We start from the raw sequence: 15,234 nt of genomic DNA on the forward strand, positions 1-15,234 counted from the left end.
TTACTTTTTTCTAGTTTTATTGAGATATAATTGCCATACATCACTGTATTAGGTGTATAACACAACAATTTGATATACGTATATGTTGCAAAATGATCACTGTGATGTTAGTTAACATCTATTACCTCACATAGTTACTAATTTTTTTCTTGTGATGAGAACTTTTAAGATCTACTCGTTTAGCAAGTTTCAAATTATAAAATACAGCATTGTTAACTATAGTCATGCTATACATTATATCCCCAGAACTTTATCTTGTAAGTGAAAAGGTTGTGCCTTTTGATAACTCAACCCATTTTGCCCACCCCTTTCTCCCACCTTCGGTAAACACCAATCTGTTCTCTGTATCTAAAAGTTTGGATTTTTTCAAGGTCCATCCATGTTGTCACAAATAGTAGAATTTCCTTATTTTTTATGGCTGAAAACATTCCATTGTATCTACCACATTTTCTTTATCATACATTCACACACTGATGGACACTCTCATTGTTTCCATGTCTGGGCTGTTGTAAATAAGGCTGCCACAAACATGGGTGGTACAAATATATTTTCAAGATAGTGATTTCATTTTTTTCAGACATATACCCAGAAGTAAAATTGTTGGATAGTGTGGAATTTATTTTTAATTTTTTGAGAAACCTCTATATAGTTTTTCATAGTAGATACATTAGTTCACATTCCCAAGAACAGTGCATTGGATATCCTTTCTCCACATCCTTGACAATACTTGTTATTTCTTATTTTCAATAATAGCCACTCTAATATGTGTGAGATGACATCACCTCGTGGTTTTGATATGTCATTTCCTTGATGATTAATGATGTTGAGCATCTTTTCATGTACCTGAGAGAGTCAATTCCTAGGCAGATTGATAAGAAGTTCAGGGTCCCCAAGGAGGAAAAAGGGGTCTGGGGTTCTCAAAGTGGAGATTGGGGGGGTCTGGAATTCTCAAGGAGGAGAAAAGGACAAACGTTGTTTTTCCTCTGCATTGCTTAGTCTTAGTCAATTATATAACTCAGTTTAAACTCTGTCAGTTCAGTTCAGAACAGTTGCTCAGTCATATTCAACTCTTTGCAACCCCATGAACCGGAGCATGCCAGGCCTCCCTGTCCATCACGAACACCCAGAGTCCACCCAAACCCACGTTCATTAAGTTGGTGATGCCACTCAATCATCTCATACTCTGTCATCCCCTTCTCCTCCAGCCCTCAATCTTTCCCAGTATCAGGGTCTTTTAAAATGACTCAGCTCTTCACATCATGTGGCCAAAGTACTGCAGTTTCAGCTTCAACATCAGTCCTTCCAGTGAACACCCACGACTAATCTCCTTTAGGATGGACTGGTTGGATCTCCTTGCAGTCCAAGGGACTCTCAACAGTCTTCTCCAACACTATAGTACAAAAGCATCAATTCTTCAGCTTTCAGCTTTCTTCACAGTCCAACTCTCACATCCATACATGACCACAGGAAAAACCATAGACTTAACTAGACAGACCTTTGTTGACAAAGTAATGTCTCTGCTTTTTAATATGCTGTCTAGGTTGGTCATAACTTTCCTTCCAAGGAGTAAGCATCTTTTAATTTCATGGCTGCAATCACCATCTGCAGTGATTTTGGAGCCCCCCAAAATAAAGTCAGCCACTGTTTCCACTATTTCCCCATCTATTTCCCATGAAGTGGTGGGACCGGATGCCATGATCTTAGTTTTCTGAATGTTGAGCTTTAAGCCAACTTTTTCACTCTCCTCTTTCACTTTCATCAAGAGGCTCTTTAGTTTTTCTTCACTTTCTGCCATAAGGGTGGTGTCATCTGTGTATCTGAGGTTACTGATATTTCTCCCAGCAATCTTGATTCCAGCTTGTGCTTCATCCAGCCCAGCATTTCTCATGATGTACTCTGCATAGAAGTTAAATAAGCAGGGTGACAGTATACAGCCTTGATGTACTCCTTTCTCTATTTGGAACCAGCCTGTTGTTCCATGTCCAGTTCTAACTGTTGCTTCCTGACCTGCATATAGGTTTCTCAAGAGGCAGGTCAGGTGGTCTGGTATTCCCATCTCTTTCAGAATTTTCCACAGTTTATTGTGATCCACACAGTCAAAGGCTTTGGCATAGTCAATAATGCAGAAATATTTTTCTAGAACTCTCTTGCTTTTCCCATGATCCAGAGGATGTTGGCAATTTGATCTCTGGTTCCTCTGCCTTTTCTAAAACCAGCTTGAACATCAGGAAGTTCACAGTTCACGTATTGCTGAAGCCTGGCTGGAGAATTTTGAGCATTACTTTACTAGCATGTGAGATGAGTGTGATTGTGTGGCAGTTTGAGCATTCTTTGGCATTGCCTTTCTTTGGGATTGGAAAGAAAACTGACCTTTTCCAGTCCTGTGGCCACTGCTGAGTTTTCCAAATTTGCTGGCATATTGAGTGCAGTACTTTCACAGCATCATCTTTCAGGATTTGAAATAGCTCAACTGGAATTCCATCTCCTCCACTAGCTTTGTGTGTAGTGATGCTTTCTAAGGCCCACTTAACTTCACTTTCCAGGATGTCTGGCTCTAGGAGAGTGATCACACCACTGTGATTATCTGGGTCGTGAAGATCTTTTTTTGTATAGTTCTTCTGTGTATTCTTGCCACCTCTTAATATCTTCTGCTTCTGTTAGGTCCATACCATTTCTGTCCTTTATTGAGTCCATCTTTGCATGAAATATTCCCTTGATATCTCTAATTTTCTTGAAGAGATCTCTAGTCTTTCCCATTCTGTTGTTTTCCTCTATTTCTTTTCATTGATTGCTGAGGAAGGCTTTCTTATCTCTCCTTGCTATCTTTGGAACTCTGCATTCAGATGCTTATATCTTTCCTTTTCTCCTTTGGTTTTCACTTGTCTTTTTTTCACTGATATTTGTAAGGCCTTCTCAGACAGCCATTTTGCTTTTTTGCATTTCTTTTCCATGGGGATGGTCTTGGTCCCTGTCTCTTGTACAATGTCACGAACCTCTGTCCATAGCTCATCAGGCACTCTATCAGATCTAGTCCCTTAAATGTATTTCTCACTTCCACTGTATAATCATAAGCGATTTGATTTAGGTCATACTTGAATGGTCTAGTGGTTTTCCCCACTTTCTTCAATTTAAGTTGAATTTGGCAATAAGGAGTTCATGATCTGAGCCACAGTCAGCTCCTGGTCTTGTTTTTATTGACTGTATAGTGCTTCTCCATTTTTGGCTGCAAATAATATAATCAATCTGATTTCAGTGTTGACCATCTGGTGATGTCCAGTTAGTCGGTTGTGTCCAGCTCTTTGTGACTCCATGGACTCTACCATGCCAGGCTTCCTTGTTCTTCACTAACTTCTGGAGTTTCTCAAACTCATGTCCATTGAGTTGATGATGCCATCCAAACTTCTCATCTTCTGTAATCCCCTTCTCCTCTTGCCCTCAATCTTTTCCAGCTTCAGGGTTTTTCCAATGAATCTGCTCTTTGCATCAGGTAGCCAAAGTATTGAAGCTTCAGCATCAGTCCTTCCAATGAATATTCAGGGTTGATTTCCCTTAGGATTGACTGGTTTGATTTCCTTGCTGTCCAAGGGAGTCTCAAGAGTCTTCTCCAGCACCACAATTTGAAAGCATCAATTATTTGGTGCTCAGCCTTCTTGATGGTCCAACTCTCACATATGTACACGATACTGGAAAAACCATAGCTCTAACTAGACAGACCTTTGTCAGCAAAGTAATGTCTGTGCTTTATAATACGCTGTCTAGGTTTGTCACAGCTATCTTCCAAGGAGCAAGAGTCTTTTAATTTTATGACAGCAGTCACCATCCACAGTGGTTTTGGAGTCGAACAATATAAAGTCTGTCACTGTTTCCATTGTTTCCCCCATCTATGTGCCATGAAGTGATGGTACCAGATACCATGATCTTAGTTTTTCGAATGTTGAGGTGTAAGCCAGCTTTTTCACTCTCCTCATTCACCTTCATCAAGAGTCTCTTTAGTTCTTCATTTTCTGCCATTAGGGTGGTGTTATCTGCATATCTGAGGTTATTGATATTTCTCCTGACAATATTGATTCCACAGAGCTCCATCCAGCCCAGCATTTTACATGATGTAGTCTGCATGTAAGTTAAATAAGCGGGGTGACAATATATAGCCTTGAAGTACTCCTTTCCCAATTTGGATCCAATCCATTTTTCCATGTCTGGTTCTAACTGTTGCTTCTTGATCTGTATATGGGGTTCTCAGGAGGCAGGTAAGGTGGTCTGGTATTCCCATCTCTTGAAAAAATTTCCACCATTTGCCGTGATCCACACAGTCAAAGGCTTTCGTGTAGTCAATGAAGCAGAAGTAGATGTTTTTCTGGAGTTCTCTTGCTTTTCCTATGGTCCAGCAGGTATTGGCAATTTCATATCTGGTTTTCTGTCTTTTCTAAATCTAGCTTGTACATCTGGAATTCCACAGTTCATGTACTGTTGAAGTCTAGCTTGAAGGATTTTGAGCATTACCTTGCTAGGATACGAAATGAGTGCAACTCTATAGTAGCTTGAAGATTCTTTGGCATTACTGTTCTTTGGCACTAGAATGAAAACTGACCTTTTCCATTCCTGGGGCCACTGCTGAGTTTTCCAAATTTGCTGGCATATTGAATGCAGCACTTTTTTTCCCCAAATACCAATTACTGAAGAGACTGTTCTTTCCCCACATGTTATTGTCTCTTCTGTCAAAAATTAAATTATATATGCATTGGTTTATTTCTGGGCTCTCATTTCTGTTCTGTATTGATCTATGTGTTCTTTTTATGCCAATACCACATTGTTTTGATTACTATAACTTTGTAAAATTGTTTGAAATCAGGGAGTGTGATACTTTCTGCTTTGTTCTTTCTCAAGATTGCCTACTTGAAGTCTTTTGTGGTTTTTATACAACTATTAGAACTGCTTGTTCTATATCTGTGAAAAATAAGATTGGAATTTTGATAGGGATTGCATTGAATCTGAAGATGGCCTTGAGTTGTATGGACATTATAACTATATTAATCATCCCAGTCCATGAGCACAGAATATATTTTCATTTATCTGTGTCTTTTCAATTTCTTTTTTTCAATTGCTTAAACTTATTAATAGATATTTTATTTTTTTCTGATACAATGATAAATGCAATCATCTTCTTAATTTTTCTTTCAGGCAGTTCATTGTTAATATATATAAATGCGCTTACTTTTTTAAAAAATTAATTTTGTATCCTCAACTTTGCTGAATCTGTTTATTAGTTCTAACAGCTTTGGTGGAATCTTTCATTTTTCTACACATAGTAAAATCACATCATCTGCAAATAAAGACTGTTATACTTATTCTTCTCGGATTTGGAGACTTTTGTTTTTCTTGCCTAACTGCTCTGGCTAGGAATTTCAGGACAACTTTGAATAAAAGTAATGAGAGTGGGCATCCTTGTCTTATTCTTGATGTTAGAGAAGATGCATTTAGCCTCTCATTACTGAGTAGCCTTGTCATATATGGCTTTAATTACGTTGAGATATGTTCCTTTTATGGGCATCCCTGGGACAGCAAAATTCAGACTTAAATTGAAGAAAGTAGGAAAAACCACTAGATGATTCACATATGACCTAAATCAGATCCCTTACGATTATACAGTAGAAGTGACACATAGATTCAAGGGATCAGATCTGATACAGTGCCTGAAGAACTATGGACAGAGGTTTGTAACACTGTACAGGAGGCAGTGATCAAAATCATTCCCAAGAAAAAGAAATGCAAAAAGGCAAAGTGGTTGTCTGAGGAGGACTTACAAATAGCTGAGAAAAGAAGAGAAGTGAAAACCAAAGGAGAAAAGGAAAGATATATCCATCTGAATGCAGAGTGCCAAAGAATAGCAAGGAGAGATAAGAAAGCCTTCCTCAGTGATCAATGAAAAGAAACAGAGAAAAAGAATAGAATGGGAAAGACTAGAGATCTCTTCAAGAAAATTAGAGATATCAAGGGAACATTTCATGCAAAGATGGGCACAATAAAGGACAGAAATGGTATGGACCTAACAGAAGCAGAAGATATTAAGAAGAGGTGGCAAGAATACACAGAAGAACTATACAAAAAGGATCTTAATGACCCAGATAACCACGATGGTGTGATCTCTCATTTAGAGCCAGATATCCTGGAGTGTGAAGTCAAGTGGGCCTTAGGAAGCATCACTATAAACAAAGCTAGTGGAGGTGATGGAATTCCGTTGAGCTATTTCAAATCCTGAAAGATGATGCTGTGAAAGTGCTGCACTCAATATGTCAGCAAATTTGGAAAACTCAGCAGTGGCCAAAGGACTGGAAAAGGTCAGTTTTCATTTCAATCCCCAAGAAAGGCAATGCCAAAGAATGTTTAAACTACCACACAATTGCACCCATCTCACAAGCTAGCAAAGTAATGCCCAAAATTCTCCAAGTGAGGCTTCAACAGTAAGTGAACCATGAACTTCCAGATGTTTAAGTTGGATTCAGAAAAGGCAGAGGAAGCAGAGATCAAATTGCCAACATCCACTGGATCATCAAAAAAGCAAGAGAGTTCTCGAAAAAGATCTACATCTGCTTCACTGACTATACTAAAGCCTTTGAGTATGTGGATCACAGCAAAAGGTGGGAAATTCTTCAAGAGATGGGAATAGCAGACCACCTGACCTTCCTCCTGAGAAACCTGTATGCAGGTCAAGAAGGAACAGTTAGAACCAGACATGGAGCAATGGACTGGTTCCAAATTGGTAAAGGAGTACTTCAAGGCTGTATATTGTCACCCCGCTTATTTAACTTATACGCATAGTACATCATGTGAAATCTGGGCTGGATGAAACACAAGCTGGAAACAATATTCTCAGGAGAAATATCAATAATTTCAGATATGTAGATGACACCACCCTTACGGCAAAAAGTGAAGAGGAACTTAAGAGCTTCTTCATAAAAGTGAAAGAGGAGAGTTAAAAAGTTGACTTAGAACTCAACAGTCAAAAAAACCAAGATCATGGCATCTGGCCACATCACTTCATGGCAAATAGATGGGGAAACAATGGAAACACTGACAGACTTTATTTTCTTGGACTCCAAAATCACTGCAGATGGTGACTGCAGCCATGAAATTAAAAGACACTTGCTCCTATGCAGAAAAGCTATGACCAACATAGACAGCCTATTAAAAAGCACAGACATTACTTTGCCAACAAACATTTGTGTAGTCAAAGCTATGGTTTTTTGAGCAGTCATGTATGGATGTGAGAGTTGGACTATAAAGAAGGCTGAGTGCTGAAGAATCAATGCTTTTGAATTGTGGTGTTGGAGAAGGTTCTTGAGTCTCTCTGACTGTTAGAAGATCAAATCAGTCAATCCTAAAGGAAATCAACCCTGAATATTCATTGGAAGGACTGATGCTGAATCTGAGGCTCCAATACTTTGGCCACCTGATGTGAAGAACCTACTCATTAGAAAAGACCCTGATGCTGTAAAAGTTGAAGGCAGGAGGAGAAGGGGATGAGAGAGGACGAGATGGTTGGATGGCATCACCAACTCAATGGACTTGAGTTAGAGCAAGCTCCAGGAAATGGTAAATGGACAGGGAAGCCTAGCGTGCAGCAGTCCATGGAGTGTAAAGAGTCAGATATGGCTGAGCGACTGAACAGTAAGAACTGGTAGCTCAGTTGGTAAACAATCTGCCTGTGGTGTGGGAGACCTGGGTTATATCCCTGGGTTGGGAAGATCCTCTGGAGGAGGGCGTGGAAACCCACTCCAATATTCTTGCCTGGAGAATCCCCATAGACAGAGGAATTTGGCCAGCCACAGTCCTTGGGGTTGCATCAAGTTAGACAAGACTGAATAACTAAGCACAGCAGAGCAGCATGTTCCCTTTGTATCTACTTTGTTGAGAGGTTTTTTTTTTAATTAAAAATGGATGTTGAATATTGACAAATTTTTTTGCATCTATTGAGATGGTCATATGATTTTTATCTTTCATTTTGTTAATGTATTATATCACTTGACTGATTTTCATATGTGGACTCACCTTTGTATCCCATAATCCAACTTGATTATGATACATATACTTTTAATGTGTTGTTAGATTAGATTTGCTAATATTTTACTGAGAATTTTTGCATCTATATTTATTAAAAATTTTAGCCTGTAATTTTCTTTTCTCATTACATTCTTGCTTAGTTTTAGAGTCAGAGTTGTGCTGGCCTTATAAAATGGGTTTGGAAATATTCCTTTCTCTTTTACTTTTTGGAGAAGTTTAAGAAGAATTGGCAATAATTCTAGAATGTCTAAGAATTAGATACCAGTAAAGTCTTCTGCTTCTAGGCTTTTGTTTTCTGGGAGGTTTTTGATTACTAATTCAGTCTCCTTACTAGTAATCAGTCTGCTCAGATTTTTTATTTCATCATGATGCAGTCTTGGTAGGTTGTATGTTTCAAGGAATTCCTCTATTTCTTCTAGATTGTTCAATTTGTTGGCATATAATTGTCCTTAATAGCCTCTTATGATTCTTTACTGTTCTGTAGTGTCAGTTGTAATGTTTCCCTTTTCATTTCTAATTTTATTTGAGCCTTCTCTCTTTTCTTGGTAAGTCTAGTTAAACATTTGTCTATTCAGTTTATTTTTTTCAGAAAACCACTTCTTAGATTCACTGATCTTTTCTATTATCTTTTTAGTCTCTGTTGCATTTATTTTCACTCTGATCTTTGTTATTTCTTTCCTTCTAATAACTTTGAAATTATTTTGTCCTTCTTTATCTAGTTCCTTGAAGTACAAAGCTAGGTTTATTTGACATCATTCTTATTTCTTAATGTAGTCTTTTATTACTATGAACTTCTCTCTTAGAACTGCTTTGGATCCATCCCTCTCTTTTTCTTTTTGCCATGTTGCAAGGCTTGCACAATCTTAGTTCTCCAACCAGGGACTTAACCTGGGCCCTTGATAGTCAGTGTGGATTCCTAAGCAATTGACCACCAGGGAATTCCCACTCCATATGTTTTGTTATGTTGTATTTCCATTTTCATTTGTCTCAAGACATTCTTTAATGTTTCAACCCATTGTTCAGTAGCACATTGTTTAATTTCCATGTTTGTGGATTTTCCAGTTTACTTCTTGTAATTGATTTCTAGTTTCACACCATTGTGGTTGGAAAAATTGCTTGACATGACTTCAGACTTCTTAAAGGTGTTAGGACTTGTTTTGTGGCCTAACATATGCTCTAACCTGGAGAATGTATCATGTGCACTTGAAAAGAATATGCAGTCTTCTACTTTTGGAAGCAATGTTTCATAAATGTTTGTTAAATATATCTGGTCTAACTTGTCTTTTAAGATCAATGTTTTCTTACTGATATTCTACATGAATCCAATATTGAAAGTAGAGACCTGAGTCCATTCCTATTCTTGTATAGCTGTTGATTTTTCCCTTCATGTCTGTTCATATTTGCTTTATATGTTTAGATGCTCCTATGTTGGGGTGCATAAATATTTACAAATGTTTTATAGCCTTGTTGGGGTAGTAACTTTCTCATTATGTAACACCTATCTTTATCTTTTATTACAGTCTTTGCTTTAAGTCTATTTTGTCTGATATAAGTATAGCTACTCCTGCTTTCTTCTGGCTTCTGTTTGTATGGAATATCTTTTCCCATCCCTTTGAGTTTGTGTGCTATCTGAAAGCTGAAGTGAGACTCTTGGAGGCAATATAAAGTTGGGTCTTGTTTCTTTTAATCCATTCAGTCACTCTGGCTTTTGATTGGAGAATTCAGTCCATTTCATTCAAAATAATTTTTGAAAGGTTTGGACTTACTAAAACTTACTATTGTCATTGTGTTAATTGTTTTCTGGTTGTAATTTCTTTCTTTTGTAATTTTGTAATTCATTTCTTCCTTTCTTCTCTTGCTCTTTTTCTTCATGATTTGATGATTTTCTGTAGTGATATGCTTAGGTTCCATTCTCTTTATCTTTTGTATATCTATTCCAGGTTTTTACTTTGCAGCTACCATGAGGTTTATATAAAGTATCTTATATATATAACTGTCTATTTTAAGTTGATAACAACTTAAGTCAAATGAATACTAAAGCTCTATATTTTTAACTTCCCCCACCATGTTTCATGTTTGGGGGTCATAATTTACATATTTTTTATCTTTTCTGTTAACAAATTATTGTAATTATAATTATTTTTACTACTTTTGTCTTCTAACCTTTATACTAGATTTATAAGTGTTTACCTACCACCACTACAACTTAAGGCTTCCCAGGAAAGAACCAATCCTCCAATGCAGGAGACATAAGAGACATGGGTTTGACCCTTGGATCAGGAAGATCCCCTGGAGGAAGGCATGGCAATGCACTCCAGTATTCTTGCCTAGAGAATTCCATGGACAGAGAAGCCTGGTGGGCTATGGTCCATAGTTGTCACAAAGAGTTGGACACAACTGAAATGACTTAGCAAGCATGCAAACACTACAACATGAGAGTGTTTTGAATTTAACTATGTATTTACTTTTATCAGTGGGATTTATTCTATTATATGTTTTCCTGTTATCAATTAGAGCCATTTTGTTTCAGCTTGAAGACACTCCTTTAATACATTTCTTGTAAAGCCCATCTAGTTGTGCTGAACTCCTTTAGTCTTTGGTTGTCTGGAAAACTCTTTATGTCTTCTACTAAAACCAACTACCAATTATAATATGCTATAATGACCATCCTCTCACAGGTTTACACATTTTGAAACTAAAACTCTACATTAAAAAAAAAAAACTCTGCATAATAAACAATTCCTTCCCACCTGTATACTTAAGCTAGTCTACTAGATAAGACAGAGGAATGTAAATGTGCCTTGGTATTCTCTCTAATAGCATTGGTCAATTCACCTTTAATAAACATCAATTAAAATAATTCCCTTAGTGATCTTAAAATACATGGAAGGGGCTTTAAAGACTATCTTTAGAACATAAAGCAGACAGAGGTTCTGATTTCAGAGACTATGCATGGAAGAAAGGAAAGTACTACGAATAATTAAAAGCAATTCATTTCCACATGGAAAAACATGCTCTAATATGACACACTGTAAAGTGATTTATAGCATATTGACTGTAGTTCTTCTAATGAAAAAGCAATTGTCCAGGTTTTCCCTGGAGAACACTCTCAGTAACAGGAATCCATGCCCATGGAAAGTCGTAAGTTAGAAAATGAGAACCAAATGAACTCACAGCTGGGAAAAGCCAACAATAATTAATTTAACACCAGTCATTTGTGGCAAACATGTATACATTTCAAAATTTCCCTTGAGAGAAGCAAGGTCATTGAAGGCCAGAGGCCACATATTTGAACATGTTCAAAAAATTTTTACTTAATAAGATAACATGCTCCAAAGGTTCTACATTGAAAAAGAAAAAACAAAAACAAAAACAAAAAAACAACTTGTTTTAGGACTAGGGAGTTACGATAAATAGTTGGTCAATATCATCATTTGAATTTTAATATTGCAATAAGTGTTTCTTAAAAACATCACTAAAATGAGTTCACACTGAACTCGGACAATATATTCCTCAACAGCAGCAGAGAGAAAACGGTGTCATTAAAAGAGGCTTTATTCTGATTCATTGGCTAAGAAAATGGGAACAGTTTGAAACCTTCCATGTTGTTTCATTTTAATGAGTAGAGAGCATTTTTCATGTCCTTATTAAAGTGGTTAATGTGTTTCTCTAGTCTCATTATCACCACCAGAGTATACTCTCTGTTGTTTCATAACCAGGACAACTCCTTTTCGTTTCAGAGAAGATCAGAAAGTCAAATCTGATTGCTCACATGTGGCTGTTAATAAAACTCCTATGGCGTTGCTCAAGGTGCCCATGGGGATTGTACAATTATTTATATTTTCTTATGGCTTTCTATAATTACTGTGATTGTACTTTCACAAAGTAAATGTATCTCCACCAATTAAAGCAGTGGTGGGTTAAGAATACTCATCAGGCTTGTGTGAAAGAATATTGTTCTTAGGGTTTTGGTCAAAGCACAGAAATTAAACTGCTGTTATCATGCATTCAACCCAAGTGTTAAATTAAAATGCTCAGCAACTTTGGAGTTTATTTGAGCAGATGTGAACTATTTATGAAAAAATAAACATGATACAGGACTTGCATTCGTGATATGATTCTTTGTTGTATTAGAAGTGCTGGAAAGAAAAACTGCTAAACAAACTTGGGGGATACAGTTTATGATATAAGATCAATTTGGATGGTGGTTAATTTAGGTCAATTTAAAATTTCAGAATCATAAAATTCCAAGAACTCTCATTTTGCTTTACATTTTTGTATCTTATTTGCTTCACCCCTTTATTTTCTTTGAAGACTCTGGGACTAAGAAAGAACATGCACAAAAATAAGCACCTGAAGCTATCAACTAGAAAATACAGAATATAACCTTTTATATTTTGTCATATAGAAATTTCATTTTATCTAGTTGGACAGTGCTCACAGCAAAAGTGATCAGCTGTACTTCCATTCCATTAGCTGTCATTTTGATGCTAGAATTTCAGCCTGCTGTGTGAGATGTAACTGTCCATGCACAGTTCCCATCAAAGGTAATTTTATGTGCAATGGTGTGTAAAATTTACCTCTAATTATGATAAGGTCACTGATGGGTCATTTATGATATACTCTCTGGAGACAATTGCAGTGAATAGCTTTTGGTGAGATTCATCTGGAGAAATTAAATTGGTCTGACCATGACTCAAGAGAAAGTAAAAGACTCAGAGAATTATTCTTCAATCATGCTTAAAGTTCTAAGGGAACCCAGAGAGGGGTAGTATGTACAATGATGAAGGCTGTGAGTTGTGAGATTTTACAGACCTGAGTTTTAATGTAGCATCTCTAAGCCTGGAAACTCCTACCTGATCGGGCTTCTGCACATCTCTTGGCTTCCATTTCTGACATTTGCTCCCTCATCCCTGAGGCTCCAGCACCACTGGCATACTTCCTGATTTTTGAACATGCCATAGTCGCTCATGCTATGGGAGTCTTTGCACTAAAAGGTTCTTGTAGCTGAATGCTCTTCCTTCAGGTCTTCAAGTGCCTGGAACTTCCCGTTTTTTTACTTCCCAATTGGTGGAATGCATTGTATCCACTCTCTGAATTACCCAAACATAGCCTCCTCCTCGGAGAAGGCGATGGCACCCCACTCCAGTACTCTTGCTTGGAGAATCCCAGGGACGGAGGAGCCTGGTAGGCTGCCGTCTATGGGGTCGCGGAGAGTCGGACACGACTGACGCGACTTAGCAGCAGCAGCAGCCTCCTCCTAGATTTCCAAAGTGGCCACCTCCTGACTCTAGTTAATCACTATTGTGTCATCCTACCGATGTTTCTGAAGTACTAATCACAGTCTTAAATTATTCATTTACCACTTAATGTATAATTAAGTTTGCATATGATCATAGGGAGAAACAAATCTAAGAATGAAAGGTATCTGGACTAAGAGATTCTACAATCTTGAAACTCCACTGACATTAGCTATACAAGTCACTGGTCCAATCTTGATAAAAGTAATTAGCCTCCAATTAAATTAATTTTAAAACAAAGGAGATCTTATTAAACAAATCAGGGATGGAAAAGCTTCTTGGACTTTATGTAACACAGCATGAAAATAAAACATCTCATGAGAAATTTTATTAAAATAGTCATTAAAGTGATTTCAATTTTCACTGTGATCATGATGGACCACCTTGAAGGGAGAATATGTTAGTCACTTTAGATATTAACACTTGGTGAAGAGGGTTTTTATGTGTAATGGTGGGAAAGTAAAAATTCAAGATTAATAATAAACACAGTAAGATTTATCTTTAAATCTATCAGTATTTTGTTTTCAGTCTTCTTTCCCAAGATAACTTACTTATAGACATAATAATGACTTTTCAAATGGTTCATGTTCAATTAATACAAAAGACTAAGTGCTAGGTGGACTGGAAGGTCATCTTTGTGTTTCAATCCTGAATGCAAAATATAACAACAACAAGAACAAAGATGAAATCCTTACCAAAGGGTCCAGTCATGGCCACAGTATGGCTGAACATTTCCAAGGTAGAATCCCAGAGACTGAGTGACTTCCACAAGATTGGTAAAGTCAAGACTAATGCTGTTGAAAAGTACAGATGTCATGATAATCTCATCAATAGCCCATACATCCTCTCCCTGGGAAGAATGGTATGGTTGCCACCATCTGAACTGAATTCCAAACTGTCTTGCATCATCTGGTAATTCTACGGAGATTATTCTAAAGCAGAAAACAGAAGTAAAATTTTGGATTATTTTGGTGTCTTAAAATACAAACATTTATAGCAGGATCTTGTTTTCTGCAGTATAATATTTGAAAAAATAATTCTCCCACTATGACAAACATTTTTGAGATTTTCCAGTTTCTTGTCTGACTGCAACAAAGTCTTCTTGATACATCCAAAATATGACTCCTTTCACTCAGTTGCTCTCAGAGACACTAACCCAATAAAACACAGTTGTCAATGTGGCAAGATTCGCCTAAGTCTGGTAAAGAATATTGGCAGCTTGTTACACATATTATAGTTTTGGACTGGTAGGAACCATGGCAGTTTCTCATTCCCATGAGTTTAGCATAGTGTGCGAGGTCACTTGCTCTGTCATGGTGGCTATGACAACAAACCTGCATCTGACAAATGGGGAAGAAAATTAAGAATAGTATCTAATTTCCAGGAGCAATCATTGTACACAGCAGCAGGAACCATACATTAATTGCCACTGCAATGACATCTGCTTGAAAGCTCCATAAATCACAGTACCATGCTGCTCACATCCATACACAAGGTGAGATGTGAAGCGAATGGCAAATGGAACATTTATCTCCATCAATGTACAATTAAACACCAGGAGAGTTGTCTGCGTTAACGCACACTGAAAGGACTGAATCTTTTTCCTAGTGAGCAAAGAAAAACTCCCTAAGGCAGGTAACTGGTTGGAAAACTGAGAAAAAAATTCTTTAAAAACTTCAAAGTCTGAGGCTGGATTTACTGAAAAATTAGATTGATTTTCATATTTGTATTATGTTCATCTTTTAATTATTACACAAAGAAGCATTAAATCACATCTTGAAAATATATTTTTTATGTACTGAAACTTATTAAAAATAAAGTCTATTTTTTCTTTAAATAATTTGTACATGAAAATATGGGGTGGAATAACCTGATT

General features: G+C 37.0%; 1 protein-coding gene across 2 annotated transcripts in view; it reads right to left on the reverse strand.

Annotated features, from left to right (window-relative positions):
• The window catches only part of RELN (reelin), a 558,072-nt gene that overhangs the window by 165,630 nt on the left and 377,208 nt on the right, over positions 1–15,234 (reverse strand). For both annotated transcript variants that reach the window (XM_070787714.1, XM_070787715.1), the window contains one exon: positions 14,054–14,290. In XM_070787714.1, the coding sequence (XP_070643815.1) occupies positions 14,054–14,290 (237 nt within the window). The remainder of the gene's footprint in view (positions 1–14,053; positions 14,291–15,234) is intronic.

Source organism: Bos indicus, chromosome 4 (assembly GCF_029378745.1).
Source record: "Bos indicus isolate NIAB-ARS_2022 breed Sahiwal x Tharparkar chromosome 4, NIAB-ARS_B.indTharparkar_mat_pri_1.0, whole genome shotgun sequence".
In the NCBI taxonomy this organism is placed as follows: Eukaryota; Metazoa; Chordata; class Mammalia; order Artiodactyla; family Bovidae; genus Bos; species Bos indicus.